General features: G+C 56.0%; 6 protein-coding genes across 6 annotated transcripts; 3 read left to right on the top strand and 3 right to left on the bottom strand.

The window, feature by feature from the left end:
• Nucleotides 1-2,579: 2,579 nt before the first annotated feature.
• Nucleotides 2,580-5,075, top strand: CGCA056_v003119 (uncharacterized protein; the record flags this gene model as incomplete). Its single annotated transcript, XM_037318376.1, has 3 exons — nt 2,580-2,791; nt 2,842-4,782; nt 4,832-5,075. 3 exons carry the CDS (start codon nt 2,580-2,582, stop codon nt 5,073-5,075), a joined length of 2,397 nt encoding a protein of 798 aa, XP_037183397.1.
• A 706-nt stretch (nt 5,076-5,781) lies between these two features.
• CGCA056_v003118 (Protein phosphatase 2C-like protein 4) lies at nt 5,782-7,401 on the bottom strand (the record flags this gene model as incomplete). Its single annotated transcript, XM_037318375.1, has 1 exon — nt 5,782-7,401. The coding sequence occupies one exon, from the start codon at nt 7,399-7,401 to the stop codon at nt 5,782-5,784; it is 1,620 nt and encodes a 539-aa protein (XP_037183396.1).
• A 1,165-nt stretch (nt 7,402-8,566) lies between these two features.
• Nucleotides 8,567-10,032, top strand: CGCA056_v003117 (uncharacterized protein; the record flags this gene model as incomplete). Its single annotated transcript, XM_037318374.1, has 2 exons — nt 8,567-9,386; nt 9,443-10,032. 2 exons carry the CDS (start codon nt 8,567-8,569, stop codon nt 10,030-10,032), a joined length of 1,410 nt encoding a protein of 469 aa, XP_037183405.1.
• Nucleotides 10,033-10,202: 170 nt separating this feature from the next.
• ftrA-2 (High affinity iron permease ftrA) lies at nt 10,203-11,480 on the bottom strand (the record flags this gene model as incomplete). Its single annotated transcript, XM_037318373.1, has 4 exons — nt 10,203-10,511; nt 10,568-10,766; nt 10,824-11,266; nt 11,325-11,480. The coding sequence occupies 4 exons, from the start codon at nt 11,478-11,480 to the stop codon at nt 10,203-10,205; spliced, it is 1,107 nt and encodes a 368-aa protein (XP_037183404.1).
• Nucleotides 11,481-13,607: 2,127 nt separating this feature from the next.
• Nucleotides 13,608-15,674, top strand: FET3 (Iron transport multicopper oxidase FET3; the record flags this gene model as incomplete). Its single annotated transcript, XM_037318372.1, has 5 exons — nt 13,608-13,958; nt 14,017-14,511; nt 14,564-15,366; nt 15,425-15,620; nt 15,672-15,674. The coding sequence occupies 5 exons, from the start codon at nt 13,608-13,610 to the stop codon at nt 15,672-15,674; spliced, it is 1,848 nt and encodes a 615-aa protein (XP_037183403.1).
• Nucleotides 15,675-16,368: 694 nt separating this feature from the next.
• Nucleotides 16,369-17,445, bottom strand: pis1 (CDP-diacylglycerol--inositol 3-phosphatidyltransferase; the record flags this gene model as incomplete). Its single annotated transcript, XM_037318371.1, has 3 exons — nt 16,369-16,758; nt 16,814-17,190; nt 17,256-17,445. 3 exons carry the CDS (start codon nt 17,443-17,445, stop codon nt 16,369-16,371), a joined length of 957 nt encoding a protein of 318 aa, XP_037183402.1.
• Between the last annotated feature and the right edge of the window lie 3,062 nt (nt 17,446-20,507).

Raw genomic sequence — 20,507 nt, 5'->3', positions numbered from 1 at the left:
GATGTCGTCGTCGTCACCGCCAAGGCCCCCCTTGGTAAAAATCGAGACTCCATGCCCGGGCGGTTCCAAGGAGAGGGCAGAGCCCCATGAGCCGATGACGGCCTCAATTTCGGTAGAGACCAGGCTGGGTTTGGACGCGGTTTCGCAGCGGGAGGCTCCAAGACACGACAAAACACAACACCACACGCGCTGTGACTGTGTGAGAGAGATAGAGACAGGCGGCTGACAAGTCTTGTGCTCCGATGCTTTCACAATATTCCAGGCTGCTTCAATGCGTTCATTGCCGGGGTAGTGTGAGACCAGACTCGATCCAGAAACGGCGGCCGAGGATCTAGAAGCCACTGAAGCCACTAGGACAACGGGCAGATTGGCGCGCTGTGCGGTGCTGGGTGCAGCCATTGAGACGTTGTTGTGTGTGTGCGGTCGGAGTGTGGGCGGCGGGTGTTTGACGAATAGGTACCCAATGCAGGCTGCCATTGAGGGCACGTCAGGGCAAGACAGGCAGGGACGGCCTGTGTTTATTGAAGTGTGTTTCTTTTCGTGTGGTTTGTCCCTTCTTTTTCTGGTCGCAAAATTGGGATGATCACAGTGTGACAGTGTCTGAAGCGGCGGCGCATGGCTTGTGCGACTGGGCGAATGGCGATGGATGCAAATCATCTGCACGGTGTCCAGCGCCTGTGTGTCGCATCCAGCGGCGGGCTGACTGCTGACTGCTGCTGGATTTGCCGCTGTTTCTTTTGCAGCGGCGCGAGCTGGAAGGCCAACGTCTTTCGTCTGATCCAATGAACCTGATGAGCAGCGTGTGCAGCGTCCCCACTCAGTGCAGCTGCAATTGGTGAAGGAGGGGCGCGTTCCTGCATAAATCCCTGCGCTAGACGAGGAGAGCCCCTGTTGCACCATGCGCGTGTATCGATTTTAGTGCAACGTTTGTAGGGACTGCTCGGTCGTTGTGGCCAGTCAACATGCGCCTGTGCCTGGGAGACTGGGGGATGAGGATCGATGGAATGGAGGAGCTGGATTTGCATTGGGATTGAGGATGGGATTGAGATGAGAGGTTTGGGGGGCGCAAACGTTGCAGACGCAGCAGTCTGTGTGCCGCCGCGCTGATGCATCCCAATCTCAGCCGGAGTACCGTATTTAGTATTTGGAGTGGGATTACCGCCGCAACTCTGTCTGCAGGTAAGATAGGTGGTAGGTAGGTGAGCTCAGCTGAGTTGAGATGATGCACCCAAAAGGCAAGATATATCGATAGACAGACGGCGACGAGCGAAGAGAGAGAGCAGAGAAAGGCGTGATGGGTGAGGAAAAAAGACGACAACGGCCCAGGGGAAAAGTCGCGCCAGCCCCGGCTCATTTGCTGAAATTGCTTTTCATTCGCCCGTACCCACAAAACGGCCCCTCCAGCCCCGGTCCGCCATCCCAAACTTGACAGGCACCACCCCCCCTTTAACCCCCCTTCGTCTGCTTCTTAGCGGTTCCCCCCAATCTTTGCTATTGAACTCCATTCGATGGTGGCAGTTTTCTGCCGTGCTACCACGGCGTCCACGGCTCTCTAGTGCAAGTGGAAGACCCATTGTCATCCTAGCCCTGGCAAGGGCCCAGGCTCGTCGTACCTTGCCTTCCTCTGCGAAGGAAGAAAGCCCTTCCCTCGTCTTAGGCCCAGGTCCACGTCTGGGATCAATGTCAACCTGCGTCAAGGTCAATGGCCAGTCACCACCACGCCAGCTTGCCAGGGCCTCCCCTTCTCTCCCCTTCTCTTCCCCCATGGCTTGTCAGGGTCAAGGTCAAGGTCAGGGTACCCAACGCCAACGAACCGTTGTTGCTGGCACTGGCTCTGGCTCTCTGCCTCAATCTCCTTGGGCCTCTCCCGCTGGCTCGTTTCGCTTCGCTTCGCTTGAGGGTTCCGGTGCTTTGCCCGTTCTCGCTTTCTGCTTGGTAGCCTCCTCAGGCTCCTCTCTCGACTCCTCTTGACCCTCCTCAGTCCCATCGACTCTCACCGGAACGCTCTTTTGCCTCTGGCACCCCCCAAAAGGGACCTACTCTCGTTTTCCCCTTCCCTCCCATCCTTTCCACATCGTCGGTCGTTACGCCAGTGACATCTTCCGGCTTTCCACATCCAAACAACTGCCTGCCAGCGGGCGAGTCACTCTTTTTTATCCTTCTGTTTGGATTGTGTGAATGGATCGGTGGAGTTAATCAACAACACGGTCAAACTCGAAAGTCATTCTTTACCAACTTACGGATACATACCGCCCTGTCGCTCTTTTACCCCGAAACCCGCTCTCGCTTGTCATCTTTGTTCGTTCCGAGGAGGATTGTACGATTCGATAATCGCATACAACGACCAGTTCCTTTGGTGTCGTTCAGTTCATCGTCCTGTCCAACACCCCGACGCCCGTGCCGATTCATCAACACGCCCATCCGTTAGGCTATGCTGTTATAGACGCGATACCGGTTCAGAGAAGGAAGGAGAAACGCCCAAGGTCGACCGTCAACAAATCTACCGAGACGAACAGCTGCTAGTTGAGAGCTGTGTGACGAAATCATCCCCCCCGAGTTGTTGAAACCATAATATCCCGATGGCAACTTTCAACGGCAATGGCTACGTAATGGGCTCCCGGATTCCCATCCGGGACGTCAACCCCGTGGCAACATCGCCAACTCCCGCCAAGGTCATTCAGATCGCCTCTCGTATCATCGGCGCGAGAGCAGAATGTACCGGATCCGCCAACCAGTGCGAGAAGCCTGTCGACCAGTCCGCTCTGACCTTGCCCATTGCCCTCGGAGTCTCGTAGGTTACATGTCTAGTTCACACGACGGGTGTAGGCTGACAGTCTGTAGAATCCCCATCGTTGGCGCTCTGTGCTTGCTGTTCTACTTCCACCGAAGGAACCTCGCCAAGCAGAAGATCGAGGATGCAAATGACCCGAACCGTGGCTTGGATTTCGGACTGGGCGAGACCAGCTCCGATAAGGGCGGAAAACGCAAGAGCATGATGTTCCGCGAGAAGGGAATGGGCGTCGATACCAAGAAGCGTCAACTGTCCATGGACATGAACTTGTCCAGCCCCTACCTTCTTCCTCCCGGCCTGCAGAGCTCACGTGAGTCTCTGCACTCTCTCGCAAGAACTCTCCACAACGAGGCAGACCCGTACCGCCCCGTTGCTCAGTATGCCGGCAGTGATGTCGGCTCGATCCGATCTTTCAAGCCCAACGGCTCCGTTTACAGCCGCTCGACGAGCCAGAGACGCGACTCTAGCATGACCGGTCGCACAACCATGACCAACAGCACCCTGCCCCCGAGACAAAATTCTCTGCCCAAGCCCCCAGGTGTCACGGCCGACCCCTTCGCTACGCCCAAGTCCAGATCCGGATCTCCTGCCCCCGACGGTCTCACGCCCATCTCGCCAGTCATCGCTACGCCCACGTCTCCCGTCATCAGAAGCCCCCTCATTGCCGAGCCCATCATCCCCCAGATCGAGACTGTGCCTTACCCCGACGACAAGAACAACAGAGCATCACTTCCTCAAATTCCTGATCTTCCGGAACCCTCTCCTGCTCTTCTTAAGGGCCTTCCTACCAACCCGCGCCCTTCGGGAGCAAACCCTGCTGCCCCCGAGGCCCGGGCGGCGGACACCGCTCCTTCTGCGGCTGAATTACCTGGCAGTCCAAAGGCGGAGCAGGGCCAGGCCCCGGTCATCCCGGCTATTGGCCTTGGTCTGGAAGATATGAGCTTCCCCACTCCCTCTCACCGCTTGTCACCCCCTGCTGGCGGCTCCCTTCCCTCTAGCCCCCGGCCCCAGAAGGAGGCAGCTCCATCGACTCTTCCAGCCATCGTCCCCGAGGAAGCGAGTGTTTATAATGACCGTTACGACCAAAATGACTATGAGTATGAGGAAAGGGGTCGATCTCAACGCCGCTCTGTGGAGGTGAACGACTACCGCGAGTCTCGACAGCTTGGTATTCCGGTTCAAGACAACAAGAGACTGTCGGTCGGCTTCCGTCCCCTTCCGCCGGACGAGGTCATGGAGTCAGAAGATCCTGAAGAGCGTGCCAACAGAATCAGATCCTTCTACAAGGAGTACTTCGACCCCGACAACCCGGGCGCTGGTGGCCAACAGCCCCCGCCTCGCGGTCCTCCCATGGGCGGCCCCCGAGGCCGTGGCCCTCCCCCGGGACACCCTCAGTACTATGAGGATGTCGACCCGAGCTTCATGGGTGGCCCGGGAGGCGATGCATACTTCGACCCCGATACGAACTCGTTCGTTATGCCCTACGCTCAGCCTGTCACTCGTCGTGCCATGACTCCGCCGCCGAACGCCTCCCGTTTCCGCGGCCCGCCCCCTCCCAGAGTCATGCACGGCTCGATGGGTGGACGCATGGCCAGCCCCGGTCCCGGCCCCAGAGGAAGAGGACCACCCCCGCCACGTGCCGGATCGGCGATGTCTAGCCGTCTTGGGCCCTCAAGACGAGGCTCTGACATGTCCAGCCAGTACACCACCAGACCCGGATCATCCGTGTCCAACCGGATGGGCCCGGTGCGGCAGAAGCCCAAGGGACCTCCCCCCGCCGACCTCAACACCCTCCCCAACCCAGCTAAGCTCAGGGACGACACCTTCGCTATCATGAACCCTCTCGACTTCGCTCCCCCCGAAAGCTTTGCCGACCGCGCCCGTGGTCGATCCCAGAGCCCGGCAGGCGAGAGACGTCCCTACCTCCAGCCCAAGGTTGTCCACTCCCCATTGGTCAGCAGCTTCGAAGAGATGCCTGCCATGCCCAGCCCGTAAGTTTTCTCACTCATCTTCCTACACTCACATACTGACCAAGAATAGGCACTTGTTGAGGAAATCGGGAACCTTCACCGCTCTTGACTTTGCTCCTCCCCGTAAGTTCAAGGACGCCGACACGATGAGCGATGCCGGCAGTATTCGCAGCAACCGCAGCGGTATCTCTGCTGTCAACCAGGCCGCCATCCGCAGTGGTGCCGGTAGAGTCAGCCGTCTGCCTGGCGACACGGTCTTCACATCAGCGGCCCTCAATGACCAGCTGAAGCCGTCATGGGGCATGCACCGGTAAATGAAGCATAAAAGCAAAAGGCGTTTTGTTGTTCATATCATTACATTGTTTACCGCGTTTTGATACGGCAGCGCCGAATCTTACGGTCACGACTTTTCCGCATGCATATTCGCACATAAGGAATCATATGCTATCATCCCATGTACATGAGTTCGCACACAGACGGTGGGGAGGCAGAGGATGAGGCGTCTGTCTCTCATCGGCCCTCGGACGGGTGTTGCATCAGGGTGTTATTTCTTCTCGCATTTAGTAGCGACATACTGCTAATGTCTTTTTGTGCAACCACACCTTATTTCTGTTTCAACTGCGTGGAGTATTTGGGTCACGACAACATTATATTCTCCCCCCGTTGTTTCCTTCGGAGGGCTTGCATATAGAAAAATGATTGGGAAGCGTTCCCGTCCAAACATCAGTTAGATGATGAATACTACAGAGAGTATACTGAGCACTGGTGCCTTTTTGTGACTGTGACCGAGCGGAGCGATGAGGTTGAGGATCTTAGAGCCTCAGACCTAGTTAGTTGTGATTTCGCTCTCTATCTTGGCGGGTTTGCAGTTTCTTAGAATTTGAGGCTCTAAGCATGTCACGCATTATTGATTTTGGCGATGGCCGAGAGCTTTCCGTCTCTTCTTGAAAGATTGCAGTAGATTGGTATCACAAAGTGGTAAAAAATAGAGCCGCAACGTAGCAGATATTGAAACGGAATCTATCGCTTGCCTCGTCGAGGATCAAGCGCTTCTGCCCTCCTCTTGTCGCGGATTTCCTTGGTTCCAAGACTGCCGACGCCGCCCTCTGATCTTCGTTCCCAGCCGCCGAGTCTCACAACAAGGCAGGTGGCATTGTCGCCGTCATGCGAGACTTCGGTCGCGTAATCAACTACGTCTTTGGCGCCCTGCTCGGGTGTCCTGGCCTCCTTGATCACGTCGACAATCTCCTGGTCGCTGAGCGTGCCCGATATGCCATCGCTCATGAGCACCAGGAAAGAGTACTCCGCAGGGCCGATCTCGACGCGGGTGATTTCTGGCTCTGCCGATACGCCTATACGCTTGCTTCGCATATCTCCAAAAGACCGACTGTTGGCCAGGCCCATGATCCGCTCCTCCCCAAAGCTATCCCCCGAGACCATGGAGCCAGCTGGAGCATAGCGCCGCAGACGACGACTTTCTGTGGGTGTTGTGGGGTGATGGTCTGATGTCAGCGGTTGCGCAAGGCCGGTAGTGGTCTGACACAACAGGATCCGCGTGTCGCCCACGTGAGCGACAACCAAGGTGGACTGGGCATTTGGATGCCAAAACGGTGCCGGAGTGGGCGTTGAGATGAGAGCTACCGACGCTGTCGACCCTCCCTTGAAGCGCGACAAGCCCCCGATGCCGTGTCCCGAAGGTGGTATATGCGGTGCCCCGAGTATCTCGTCGTTGTTAAGGGGTGAGTCTCCAACGCGCGGGTCGTCAGGGTCCGGCTTGCGGGCTTGGGCAGATATAAAGTCCAAGTCTGCCCTGAGGAAAGCATACATGAGAACCGATTCTACCGTGATGGGAGGACCGTCTCCATCGGTCTCTTCCCCCTCTTCAGGTTGTTTGAAGAATTCGGGTGTGAATCGCCGGAAGTATCCCCCAACGGCCTGCCTGTATTGCTCTACAAGGTCATGCTCCATTTTCACGGCCTTTGGCAAGTCTTCCACTTTGGCTGATACGGGGCTTACACCTTTCAGAGGTTCCTTACGCTCGGGATTCGTTACGATACCGTGGGCGTCTTCCTCGGGAACCCGCATCTTCTGCCGGACCTCCTGTTCCGACTTCATGTCCAGCTCTTCAGGCCTGTGAACCTCTTCTTCATCTTTTCGCCCTGTCTCATGTCTAGGGCTTCTTCTCAGGGAACTTTGAAGGCCGAACTCTGCGGAGGCTTGCTCAATATAGCCGTGGAGCTCGTCTCGCAAGAATTCGGCGCACTGGGATCCGCCGTGGCCATCGAAGACGCCAAAGTAGAAGACCTGAGGGTCGCCGAGTGCGCTATCAGCCGAGGTAGCCTCATCAGGTTTCTGTATGGGCCTTCTCTGAAGACTGATTGGTCCTCTCTTGGCAAATGCTGGCACGCTTATTGTGCCAGCTTGGTTTGTATCTTCGTTGTATGGCCGCTGGCCTCTAGACGAGAAGACCCCAAAGTGATGCTTGGCACGTCGCAAAGGAATTCGAACGACTGTCAGATCCCGGCTGGGCATGTTGAGCGCCGCAGCAGCGGGAGCAGAGCCGGGCTTCTGCACATGGGGAGTGGATGCATCGCGGGGCAGCTTATGTCCAGGTCCAGACGATCGAGAGTCAGGGTGCATCGACGAGGATGGAAGGTGGGTGACGAAATAGTTGTGGAAGCATCGTCGGTCTCCGGGGCTCGGGAGTCGTTGGGTCAGGATCCGAATAGCTCCATGGCGTTGAGCAATTCGTCGCGCGTGGCAGCGTGCTAGAGCTGGCATTTTACTAGGGAATAGGGAGGATTCGGTCAAGGAAGTCAGGAGCGTCACCGGCACTGCAGTAGCTCAAGTAGGACGACCTTGCTACTTGCAGAAGCCATGGACTTCCGACTCTTCAGGCCGAGGAGCAAGAAGGAGGGCGTGGTCGGTTTCGGGCAGGATCTCGGCGCAGCTTCGGTATGATGATGCAAAAGAGGGGTGAGAATGTCAGTGACAGAGTCGGCGACGGCGAGGCATTGAGCTCTTGCAGTGCTGTCGCTACCTGGACAAGAGCGGGTGTCGAGCACAAAGAGAATGGAAATGGTAGAAGGTGGAAGCCGTCAATGGTTGCGTGTTTGCTTTTGTTGGCGATCTCGGTTTAGACGGGGTGAAAGATGTTGGATTGGGTTTGGCTAAGGCGAAGGCGAAGGTATGGTTTGCCCTCGGTTGTCGAATCATGGATGGACCCAGCGACGTAATAAGGTGAAGACAGGGCCTGGAAAGGAAGGACGGGAGCCGTGGAGGTGGAGGTTCCCTTTCCGCGTCCCGGGCGGCCTTACCAGGTAGGTAGGTTACCACGCCGGGTGTCACTCCCCAAGCTGCAGCCAATTCCACACTCTGAAGCGCGCCCTGGTAAATGGACTAAGACCCCTCTCAGGCTCTTGTGCAGCTGCCATCTGCTAATATGGACCTGCTCGCTTCGCGGGTTGCATCACAGTGCGTGCTCGAGTCTTATCTAATCATTGCAATTTCCGCGTACAGTTTGTAAACCGGCCTCACTTAGGAGCACTGTGTGACCCACTATAGTGACATTACCGTGCTGCCTTGGAGAGCAAGGCACCAGAGGCGATGATGATCGGCCTAGGCAAGTCATGTCCCCTCTCCCACGCCAGCAACAGGCCCTCACTCTTCTTCCCTCCTCTGATCAACGATCCAGTTGCAAGCTTGAGTCTGGAAACCCTAAAATGGCCATCTGCCTCTCGCCTCTACATGTCGAATCCTGAGTCTCGGCAGAAAGTTACCCCCGTCCTTGCTGCGCCGTCTTACGATGGAAGACTCGGCGCCAGTTCAGGATGACACATCGGATCCGTCATCGGGTGATGCCCCCGTCGTCCTCATAGCCGACGATGGAGACATCGTGCTGGACGTTACATTCGAGACATCCAAAGAGACCCTCGCCGCCGCTCGGAAGACTTGGCAAGCTGCCACGAAGAAGTTTGGCGCCCCACGTATTCCTCAGCCCAACCTGAGTCCGAGCATCAAAGTCGCTTATCGCGTCAAGCTCGCCGTCTTGAAGAAGCATTCGCGCTACTTTGCCAACCTTCTCGGAAACAAGCAGTTTGCCGAGGCCAGTAAAGTCGACGAGACTCTGGCTCGCCTGGTGTCCGAGAAACTCAAACTAGCTGAGGTGGGCTCCAGAGACTTGCCCTGGATCTCCATTGTGGACGATGATGAGGCTACCCGCTCTATTGGCCGTGAAAAGGTCTTTGAGGACTTGATGAGAATCATGCATGGGAACCAAATACAATCCACCTCCGTCAATATGCTTCATGTGACTACTCTAGCCATTCTGGCGGATCGGTTTGATTGTCGAACCGTAGTCTCGAGATACCTTAGTATCGACTTGAAGTTCAAATGGCCTCTGACAAGTGCCAAACCTGCTCGGGCCGGTACTGTCAAGAAGACTCTTGATGTTGAAAACGTACTCCGGCAAAAGATCTTGGTTGCCTGGCTCTTGGAGCAGCCTCCAAGGCTCCACAACTACACGAGAGAACTCATCCTGCGCGGCTCCGTCCGTTGGAGCAATCTGGCTGTTGAGGAGCCTAGCCGCACAGAGCTGTGGTGGAATCTGCCCGACGACCTGGAGCGTAAGTTCATACCGCTGTCCACATCAGCGATGTGCCGATGAACTAAACTTTTCCAGGAGAACTGCAATACCGCCGAGAATGTGTCCTGAACACCATCGCGTCGATACAGCGTCACTTCCTCGGACTCTACTCTTCCCGAGAGAGACAGTGCAAACTCGGCTATGACTCGAGTTCAGCATGCGACTCCTTCCAGCTCGGCCAAATGCTCAAATTCTTCACCGGCAAAGAGTTGATGGGCATCGTCGACTTTGGGCCCAGCTCTCTCGACAACATCCCAGATGCGTCGGTAATCGATATTGAGGAGATACTGGCAACTCTGAAGCAGGTCCCGAGCTACCAGATTGACAAGCACCATACCAACTGTGGTATTCGAACTCGCCTGGAGCCTATTCTGGAATACATCAGGTCGATGCTGTCTTCAACGGTCCTCTCCATCTCACAGGTCGAGTGGAAGGACAGCCGTATGTCTGCCACGTGGATTCCCGATGATGAGAGCTCGGGGCGAGATAGGGAAGAAGAAAGGTTTGAATTCACTCGGGGGTTGGCAAGTGACCAACGACTGCGGTATGAGGGCAACATGTACGCTGATAAGATAGCACGCAAGCTATTCACCGCCGATAAGTGGGATTGGACACCTGAATACTAGCGAATTCGTCCATCAGTCAATTAACGGTGCCGTATTACGCATCTAGCAGTACGTGGCATGTGCCTAGACTATCCCAAGGCAAACAAAATATCTACAGGTTAACTTGCCCGGGCCTCAACAGCCGATAGCGCAACACAGGTGGCCATCGTGACATTACTGGTTGGTCGTCATCACGACGAAGCTGTGACTGTCTTCGTGGTAGGAGGCACCTTTTCCTTGTCCGAAGCCTTGTCAGAGACTCTGTCGTCAAACTGGGCATCACTACCGCTGCCGACAACACCGTTCTGCGCTGTCTTTGGCTTCATGAATGGCCATTGTCCCTTGAGCTCGTGGAACCTCATGACGAAGAAGCCAGCCATGACGAAGATCCAGTACACGTTGTAGGCAATGACCGAGCCATAGGTTGCGGAGTTAGTCCATCCCAGAATGGCGTTGAAGATTCCCCAGCCACCGCCTCCGTTGAGTTCAGGGCTGCAGCACTTTTTCCGACAGTTAGTATGCCACGAAGCCACATTCACTGGGGTCGAGAACTCACGTTGACGTGCCACACGCTCTTATCGATGTCGTAAGAGCCCGGTCCGTTCCCAAGCTCCGCAGCGTCGCCGCCGACGACGTTGTTCCACGCTTGCTGTTCAAAGTTCGAAACTGCCCTGGTGAAGAGGCCTGCGGCGACGAGGTAGAGAAGGCAAGTAGATATGACGAGGAAAACCTGCAGCTTCGCGGTCGATCCACCCCTATTCGCGGTGTCAGCGACCTCACAGAAGGGTTCGTCGGTGCTGGACAGGACTTACTTGTATAGAAGATAACCGACCAAGGCGCCGACGATCAACCCGATGACTACAGGAAGCGGCACGGCGGTCGCGGGGGCCGAGAAGGAGACGCCGGCGACGAACACGATGGCCTCGATGCCCTCTCGGAGCACGGTAATGAACGGGAGGACAAACATGGCGTACTTTTCGATGAAGTGCTTGAACCACCCCTTCTTTGCGCCGGTCTTGACGGGGGCTTCCATGGCCTTGGCGAGCTTGACGCGCCACTTCTCCTGCATCTTTCCGATGCGGAGCAGGGCGGCTCCCATGATCGTGATGATGACGGCGGCGAAGATGGAGAAGGCTCCTTCGTAGTAGTTCTCATGGGCTTCCCAGCTGTTACGGCCGAGCTTGTAGAAGACGCCGATAAGGGCGCCCGCGGCGACCAGGCATATCAGAAAACCTATGCCCGTGCCAAGCCATACCTGCGGTGGCACAATGAGAAGAAGGACGAGCAGGGTGGTAGTGTCGGCGTTTCCTTACCTGTCGGCGTAAAGACTTGTAAACGGTGACATCTCTGTGAGGGCCGTCGAGTGTTTGCTTCAGGAACGCAAGTAAGACGGAAACAATGATGACGGTCTCGAGACTTTCTCGGAACACGACGAGGAAGACGGGGACGGAAAAGACGTCGACGGTCATCTTGGCATGGATGGATAGAAACGAGGAATCAACATTCAAGCGCGGCCAGGAGAACGGAAAGGAGTTTGGGTAGGGTAATAACCAGTCTTTGACGGCAAAGACCTGATTGATCTGATAAAGATCAATCTGATAATGGTTAGATCAAGCTGGCTGTGTGTGTGTGGGGGGGGGGGCAAGGCCTTGGGACGGGCTACCACGGAGGCAAAGGAGCAGAGGCGAGGGCCGAAGGCGGAACGCTAGCTTGTCTCTAGGGCAAATGAAAGACGCCAGGCATATCTCGATAATCATCAGACCATATCCCGGCGTGAAATGTTTGACGGGCACAGGCTTTGACCAGCTTGTGACCGGACTGCAAAGTACACTGCGGTGCACATGAGCCGAGCAGGCAAGATGAGGCGAGGTGGGATGGGACAAGATGCTGGTGCAAGCGTCACAGAATCTTTGGGGGAAGCAGAGCCAATTGGCCTGCCCTCTGATTCCAAGGTCGAATGGGTTACATTCCACCGGCCCCTTTTTCGCATGACAAGCTTTTTGGTCTCGGTTTAGTACCATCGGCTCCTGTTGCTCACGTTGAAGGTCGAACTGGCGGACGACAAGTGCTACATCCCTACCTTGGACCCGTCTCGCCTTGCCTATCGTGGGTTGGGGTCTCCGACAGCCAAGGGTCCTCGAGGCACTTATGTCGCTGTAATATTATATGGAAGGCTTTTTGAAAGTTTGAGAGCGCAGAGTCGTGCTGCTGAAAAGCACTGCACGGACACAGCAAGCTTGCTTGGAACATCAAGCGTACTGATGAGACTGTCATCGGCTGGGTCAGGTCTTGTCCGCCTATGAACATTGCTTGACAGATGCCAGGACATTCCTGATCTTCGAAAAGCGATGGAAGCCACACATCGGCAAACGGCACTTAGTCTTTCAGCCACTGTCCGCAGGGCAAGGAAATGGCGGCGCACTTGGAAGTTGATGTGGCAGGCTAACAGATGAAAAACGCAACAAGTCAGCTTCATCTCGGAACTAGCCAGCGGTAGCCACCTACAAACATCGAGCCAGCGTCAGCCCCTTCATTACTCGCAAACAGATTAGCTAGCCCGAGACAACGATGGCGGAGTCCCATCTTGATCATCCCCATCGGTGCCGATCCGTCACCTGAGAGGTTGACAGTTGGATGCGCTTTACGCCTCTCCCACCGGCGGGCGCTCCTTTCTTCGCAAGCTCTGAGACCAAGCCAACGACACCCTCTTTGAAGACGACAAGAGCGCACGAGATTGACCACCTGCTGCGTACCTGGGCTTCCTCGAGGGATTGAGAAGCATGCGCCAGCTGCAGCCCGAGTGCCGTTCATCCAGAGTTGGCGTCGACCAGCTCGCCCGCCTGGGAGAAGCTAGTCAAGAGGTAAGAGAGCAGCAGCACCGGTGGAATGGAAACGGACCCCATCGCCGCCCACCCTCAGGGACCCTTTGGCGGCAGCCCTGGGCTGGTTTAGCGTGGAGGGACAAGCTTTTTCTCGGCTGTAGGGGCCCCAGCTAGCTGATCTTCATTGCAGCAACAACCTTGCTAACCCTGCGATTTTCGACGACTGGGACCATGCCGACCTTCCGGCGGGCCAATCGCTCGAATACGGGCGCTTCGCTCGCGTCGTTTTGGTATTCCGGTCATTAGCGAGGAATCGACATCAAAGGCAACAAGGCATGTGGCCAGATGCTAAGGTGGTTTCCGGACTAGTGAGGTGGGTGGGTGGCAGCAAGAGGAAAAGTGTCTCGTAGCATCTGATAAGATTTGTCTTGCACTAACGACAAGCCCCTCGTTCTCTGCCGGTCTAGGACATGGAACAGCTTGTGTCGGGGGCACATTGGGAGATCAGATTGATAAGATGCTTCGGCGGCCAGGAGGGAGGTCACCCTGGCCAGCAATGGTCGCCACAAGTTGCCGTTTGGTCCAGTCCAGACAAAACCTGCTGAGGTTCATTTCCTTCGCCATCCTCGCCCTCCTCTCTGGTAGTCGGTCATACGTGCTGTCGCTCCTCCTGTCTTTCACTCAGGATAAAAGGACAGACGAAGCAAAGGCCTCATCCTGGACCAAAGGCGACTCTTGGAATTTGACTTTTGCCATTGGTTTTGACCGTTAATTATGGACTTCACGGCAAGAGCATGCAGATTCGGCCTGCTGGCTGCATTACTGCTGCAGCCAGCATCTGGGGCAACCGTCTCTCACGACTTCAACATTGGCTGGGTGACTGCGAACCCAGACGGCGCTTTTGCCCGTCCAGTCATTGGAATCAATGGGCAATGGCCGATTCCGCGGATCGATGCGAACGTGGGGGATACCATTCTCATTAACGTCCAGAACAACCTGGGTAATCAGTCGACTTCCCTCCACTTCCACGGCTTGTTCATGAACGGAACAACGCATATGGACGGACCTTTACAAGTCAGCCAATGTGCCATACCACCAGGCTCATCGTTCACATACAACTTCACTGTAGGCGGCCTCCTCGATCGCGAAGATCAAGTTTGAACGCCCCGTTGACTATCTACAGATTCAGCAGCCCGGCACCTATTGGTATCACTCACACACCCAGTCTCAGTACCCCGACGGCCTGAGGGGCCCGGTCGTCATCCACGATCCCGACTCCCCATTCAAGGGTCAGTACGATGAGGAGGTCGTCGTGACGCTCTCCGACTGGTACCATGACCAAATGGCCGATCTCATCCCTCCCTTCATGAGTAAGGGAAACCCGACAGGCGCCGAACCCGTTCCTCAAGCAGCCCTCATGAACGATACCCAGAACCTCACGGTCGCCGTCCAACCTGGGAAGACGTATCTCTTCCGAATGGTCAATATGGCAGCGTTCGCAGGCCAGTATGTCTGGATCGAGGGTCACAACATCTCCATTGTCGAGGTCGACGGCGTGTACACGGAGCCGGCGGACGCAAGCATGATTTACCTCGCCGCCGCACAGCGCTGCAGCTTCCTCGTCAAGACTCTGAACGATACCAGCTCCAACTTTGCCATCGTTGGTAGCATGGACACGGTATGATTCTCCAAGACGCCCCCGTGTCTGGGTTCTGGGCTGACCAATGTAGTCCCTGTTCGACACCCTCCCGCCAGACCTCAACTACAACGTCACGGGATGGCTCGTCTACGATTCATCCAAGCCGATGAACCAGGCTGCGACACTCGACAGCTTTGCGCCCTTCGACGACATGACCCTTGTTCCCTACGACAAGCAACCCTTGCTCACCTCGCCTTCGCAGACCGTCGAGTTGGACGTAATCATGGACAACCTAGGCGACGGCGCAAACTACGCCTTCTTTAATGATATCACTTACAAAGCCCCCAAAGTACCCACGCTTTACACGGCTCTCTCGGCGGGAGGCAACGCAACAAACCCGCAGGTCTACGGAACATATACACACAGCTTCGTCCTCGAGCGCGACGAGGTCGTGCAAATCATCGTCAATAACCTTGACCCTGGCCGCCACCCCTTCCATCTCCACGGCCACAACTTCCAGGCACTCTACCGCGCTCCCGAGGAAGGCGGAACGTTTGAAAATGCGAACGTCTCAGAGGCGGACTTCCCAAAGACCCCCATGCGGAGAGATACCCTCGTCGTCTGGCCCAATGGCAACATCGTGCTCCGCTTCAAGGCCAACAACCCCGGCGTCTGGCTCTTCCATTGCCATATTGAATGGCATGTTACTTCTGGCCTGATGGCAACGTTCGTCGAGGCACCGCTTGACCTGCAAAAGAGCCTCACAATCCCCCAGAACCACAAGGATGCATGTGCTGCGGGCAACGTGCCCATCACTGGCAACGCGGCGGCGAACACCCTGGACTATCTCGACCTGTCCGGCCAGAACACCCCGCCAGCGCGTCTCCCAGACGGGTGCGAACTCCCTGATCCCATCTCCACTGCTTCATATATGCTGACTTGTCATGACTAGATTCACCGCTCGTGGCATTGTTGCCCTTGTTTTCAGCTGCACCACTGGCATCCTCGGCGTCCTTGTGGTGGCGTGGTACGGCCTGGCGAAGACGAACGACGGACCCTCCGGGGCGGGGTATACGGCACCAACGACCGGAGCGGCGTCCGGAGCGGGGCATGTCAGCGAGGACCAGCATGAAAAGGAGCCGATTATTGTCGGAGCCGGGTCTGGGAGTTCAGGAATTGCACGTACCTGACCGTCGCAGTGAACCTGGCGGGCATGTGGTGTTATTATTAGAATGTAAGCGACCCGGTGATTGGGTCTTATACCCAAGACGCGCCTTAGATCACGGATGCTCAACCGAGATGAGGCGTGACCACAATAATAGGCGAAGATCCATTCGTAGATAATCCTGGCATCCCCAAATGTTGCCGTCAGTCGAGTGTTCACTTGTAGAACCACCGTAGATTACAACATAGCAGTGCGGAGAAGCACTATGAACGAGTAAAACTTCAATTAATCTACTATTGGATGAAAATTCAAAGGGGAAAAATGATAGACTCCAGACTCCTGAGTTCGACATTTTTGTCGATGGTGGCCCCTCCCCCTTGTCATCGGCCGTGACTGGCCAGCCATGCTAGATGGCGCTTGGTTTCATTAAATATCACACACGAGAATCAGTCAATCGCTCTCATGTGGTCCTACATGCGCCCACATGTCCTTCTACGACGCAAATATGCCTACAGCGGCTCTGCTCCTTTGGATCTTCGGAAAACCTCGTTGATAGTGACCTGGCTTCTCTCGCCAGACCGTCTCATGTCTCCAACCTAGTTCAGCTCGCCCAATCACATCGCATGAAGGCGGATGTGTGTATTGGGCTGATTCTGTCGGACAACTCATCTCGACGCAGCCTGTCAGGGCGTCATGATGTCGTTGGCGTTGTGCACAACCCGCGTGCTCCCTTAGGTGCTCTTCACCTTCCTTGGAAGACCCTGCGCCCGCCTCATTGCGAGATCGCCCTCGGCAAGCCACTTGCTCGCCTTGACGATTTGCACAACATTGATGAACTGCTTCATGGCCATGATGGGAAAGCTGACGCCAGTAAGCACCCACGGCCAGAAAGAGTCCATCTTGTTTGCGCGGGCCATCTCGAGAGCGGCGGCGCTGTAAGGATTCGGGAAGATCTGGCTGAGCAGAGAAGTGTTGACCTGCGCACCAGCCTGAATCTGAGCGGCGTCGGAGTTCGAGACAGAGTTGAGCAGAGACGGCGAGAGGAGCGGGGAGGAGAAGGAGAGGAGGTAGAGCGCAATGAAGAAGAGCTCATTGGCTGCACAGAAAACAAACAAGACGGTCTGCAAACAAGTCAGTCAGATGGGGTCGGAGAATCAGAAATCGACAAAGACTCACCTTGTTGGTGTAGTACAGGTTCAGGAGCCAACTGCGGCTCTTGTCGACATTCTTGTGACTGGTATCGGAGCCTCCCATGGTCAGGGTGGCATACATATGAATGTAGTGGCTAGAGAAGTCGAGGGAGAGGAGCATCTGGAAAACAATGGTCCATCGAGGGAACGCGCAAGACAGGAAAACCAGCAAGCACGAAGTGGTGCACCTATCAGTGACCATGTCGAGGACGGCACCGAAGCGCGTCGACTGCTCGAAAGCGCGCGCCGCGTAACCGTCGAGGGCATCCAGAAGGCAGGACACGCTGTATAGCAGGGAGCATGTTCGTGGGTGGAGGGGCATGTAGTAGAGAGAGGCAATGGCGAGGACAATGCGCGAGTAGCCTGTGATGAAACACGAGTTAGCAACGTCATGGTGATAAGCTTGGAAGCTCGCTGGGCAGCCATACCGATGATGTTGGGCCAGAATAGGAAAATATTCTCCTTGGGACCACTCTCCGAGGGTTCCGTTCTGGTAGCTCCATTGCCATTTCCGTTCATCGTGACCTGTTCGGTTGGCTCTTCGACTACGACTTTTGGGGATTCGGCGGCAGCGGCAGCGGCCTGGGCGGCCTGGCGCCTCGTCTGTCGGACGGACATGGTGATGTGGCGGACTGGAAGCTGTAATGCAGCAGGTTGAAGAAGCTGAGCTGTCCACAAAGGGGTGTGAAGAGGTTTTAAGCGGCGTGGATGAGGCGACCGAAGCAGCCGGTGTTGCAGTGGAGGTTGCACGGATGGAAGATAAGTGGTTCCGGCAACAGGATTCGTAAGGAAGATATGCAGATGGATCGCAGATGGGTCTGACTTGCTCGGCAAGGATCTTGAGGATCTTAATTAGGGTAAGGAGGACCTGTCTGCGTCGAGTTTGGTAGAATCGAGGCGACTCGAGGAGGGGAGGGGAGGAAGTCGAAGGTCGAAGTACCAGGGAGGCGACGGGTGTGGAGCTGTTGGATGCAAGATGGAGAGAAAGGAGCGTGAGCGTGAGGTGCAGGTTGCAGGAGGTCAAGCACAGTCAGTCAGTCGCAGCGATGGAGGGCAGAAGTGGAAGCCGCTGATGTGGAATTCTTCGGACGGCACGGAGGGTTCGCCCAGCTCTGTGCTGACCATGCCTTATTAGCTGACCTGACAATTCTCTTACTCTGCACCTCACTTCAGGTTTGACTGGTCGATAATTTACTATCGAGCTTGGCTCCTCCACGGGCTACGTAAGGCGCCAGGTAAGGCAGCCAAGGTGTCTCATCTGCTTCCACCTCTGCGCTCCAGGTGCGATGGAGACCATGGGTAGGTACCTACTTTGGGTGCCTTGTCCCGTCTTGCCTTGGCTGGTAACGCACCCTCCACTGCCGCTGCAAAGAGCTACCAGGTACAAAGTCCGTAAGGTAGGATGAGGTACTTCACCTTTTTCACATGTATCCGGATCTGCAGAGAGAGCCCACCCGAGAGCTCGCGCGTCTTCCAGCGCTCCCGCCTCGACACCACCTGCCTGGCAGGCTCGACCTACCCTTTTGTGCCCCTTTGCCGGCCCAGCTGGCGGGTCATTGGATACCTACCTAAGCACGGATAAGAAATGGACAAGACACTCGAGAAAACCAGCTAGTTCTGCCTTGGCACGCTTACCTCAGCAAGCGACCCACGAATCAGCGAGAGCCGTGCGTCAAGTCCGAACCAGCAGAGATAGAGGCGCCTTATCGGGCAAGCAACAGTCGTCTTGCATTCGTCAGTGACATACCGCGAGCTGCTCACCTATCTACCGTGCTACCTATCAATCTAGGTAGCCATAATGAGTTAGATCCGCTTTCTCTCTGCCCGGGCATGACACTGTCGGTTGTCGCGTGAGTCGTCGTGAGCCGAAGAAGGCCAATTTCGGTCTTCATGGTTTGGGCTTGCTCTCCCAGTCTAAACATTGCCTTCCCACGGCTTCCTTCAAACAGATTGATGCGACACCAACAGTACTGAGTTTTGGAGTGGGATGCCGCAAAGCAGCGCCAAGAGACACCTGCATGTCTTGGATTATTCTATCTAGACCACCGCTCATCTTCTCCAGATAGACGCCCACTTTGGTGCTCATCGAGGCCGTCATTCTCGCAACTTATTCCCCGTTAGCCCAACACAACAGATGTAGGTGGCCGCCCTCCTTATCTCCAACACCAGCTCCTATCACGATAACCAACATCCAGAGATCCAGCCCGCCGCCCTCCGCTCTCCGCCCTCACCACCCAGCCAGCAGCATGCCTGCTCGTCTTCATCGCCTTCCCCACACTCTGAATTCTCAATGCTTCACCTGTGGTGGCTACTGGGTCACTGCCAACAACAGCAGCAACATGGACATGCATCGTTATTCAATGAAACCAGCGCACGAGCAGACGCGTTGATGCTGAGGTCTGGTGATCGCGCACGAGACCGACTCTGTGCAGCTTTGGCCTTCTACCATCAACGCATGCCAGCCGTCAATCATTGATGTCAGTTTCGGCCCCCAATGGAAATGCACACAATAGGTAATTGACATGGCATCACTCACGGCTGGCTAGCTGCCGGGACACAAGGAGGGACCGTGTGTTCGCCCGGCCCCCTCCCCAGGAAATCAGCAACCGGAACCGAAGCGATCTCGGACTTGCAATCTGGAAGACAGCACAGCACATGGCCTTTTTGGACGAGCCTCACCCACCTCACGGCCGAGTGCCCAGCCCATGGCCGGACACCGACCTGGGTCGCATTGTCGGGTGGCGGGCCCGGCGTCGTCAATCGCGTTTTCCTGAGTAAGAAAAGCGCCCACCGGCCTCTCTATTCGACACACCCGGAACAACACTAGAACTCACCGGACCCCCTGTTCCGTTCTGGCTTCTCGTCCCGCCTGGCACTCGGCTTCTAGGGCTTGCTTGGCCTGCATTCCATGCAGCTGCCGCCACTAACACATTAGACTTCCATTCCTCCCTCTCCTGCTGCTTGTCCCTTCCCTCCCCTTCCCTTGGTTGCCGCCGGCACGAGACGTTGAAAGTGCGATGTGGGATGTGGGACGGCACAAGGCTAATGGCAGTCGACTGAGGTAGCCATGGTTGCGGGGGAAAGGATTACACCGTTCTTTGGTTCATCGGACTTCCCGTCTGTCTCCTCGCATCAAAACACGAGAGACCCTTACTAGCGACAATTAAGACCCGGGGACATGGCACGATATTGCCCAGCCGCCCCAACTTGATAGGCTGAGATGTGCTTGGGGGTCGTGACGTCGAGAGCCTCCGGCCCGCAAGCTGCACCGTTAAAGTGGTCCATTGGGGGCGACGGCTTCACCGCAGGATCCCATCCACCGCTTCCGGTCATGATTCTCATTATCTGACGGCTGCGGTCAACACATGCACGAGACAGACCAGAGACCAGACCAGACAGACAGGCAGACATCCAGGCCAGGGTTTGCCGTAGTGTAGTCGCGGTCAACCATCTCGACCGGCCTGGTTGTCCGTCTGTCTCTCATCGTCGATGCATTGGCATCCAATCTGACGTATCGAGATCAAGGTTGCCCGTTCCATGCCCAGCATGCTTTCGCCGACACCACCCCCGGCTATCCAAAATATTTCGTCCTTTCTTTCGGCAACCGGCCGACAGCACGGCTGATTGACATGATTCGCACCGCAACTCAATGTTACACAAAGCAACACACACGCAGGGAC

The sequence above is a fragment of the Colletotrichum aenigma genome, assembly GCF_013390185.1.
Source record: "Colletotrichum aenigma strain Cg56 chromosome Unknown KSG_Cg56_contig02, whole genome shotgun sequence".
Lineage (NCBI taxonomy): Eukaryota > Fungi > Ascomycota > Sordariomycetes > Glomerellales > Glomerellaceae > Colletotrichum > Colletotrichum aenigma.
Note: the sequence above shows the minus strand (reverse complement) of the source record. Positions and strands in the feature narration are given on the sequence as shown.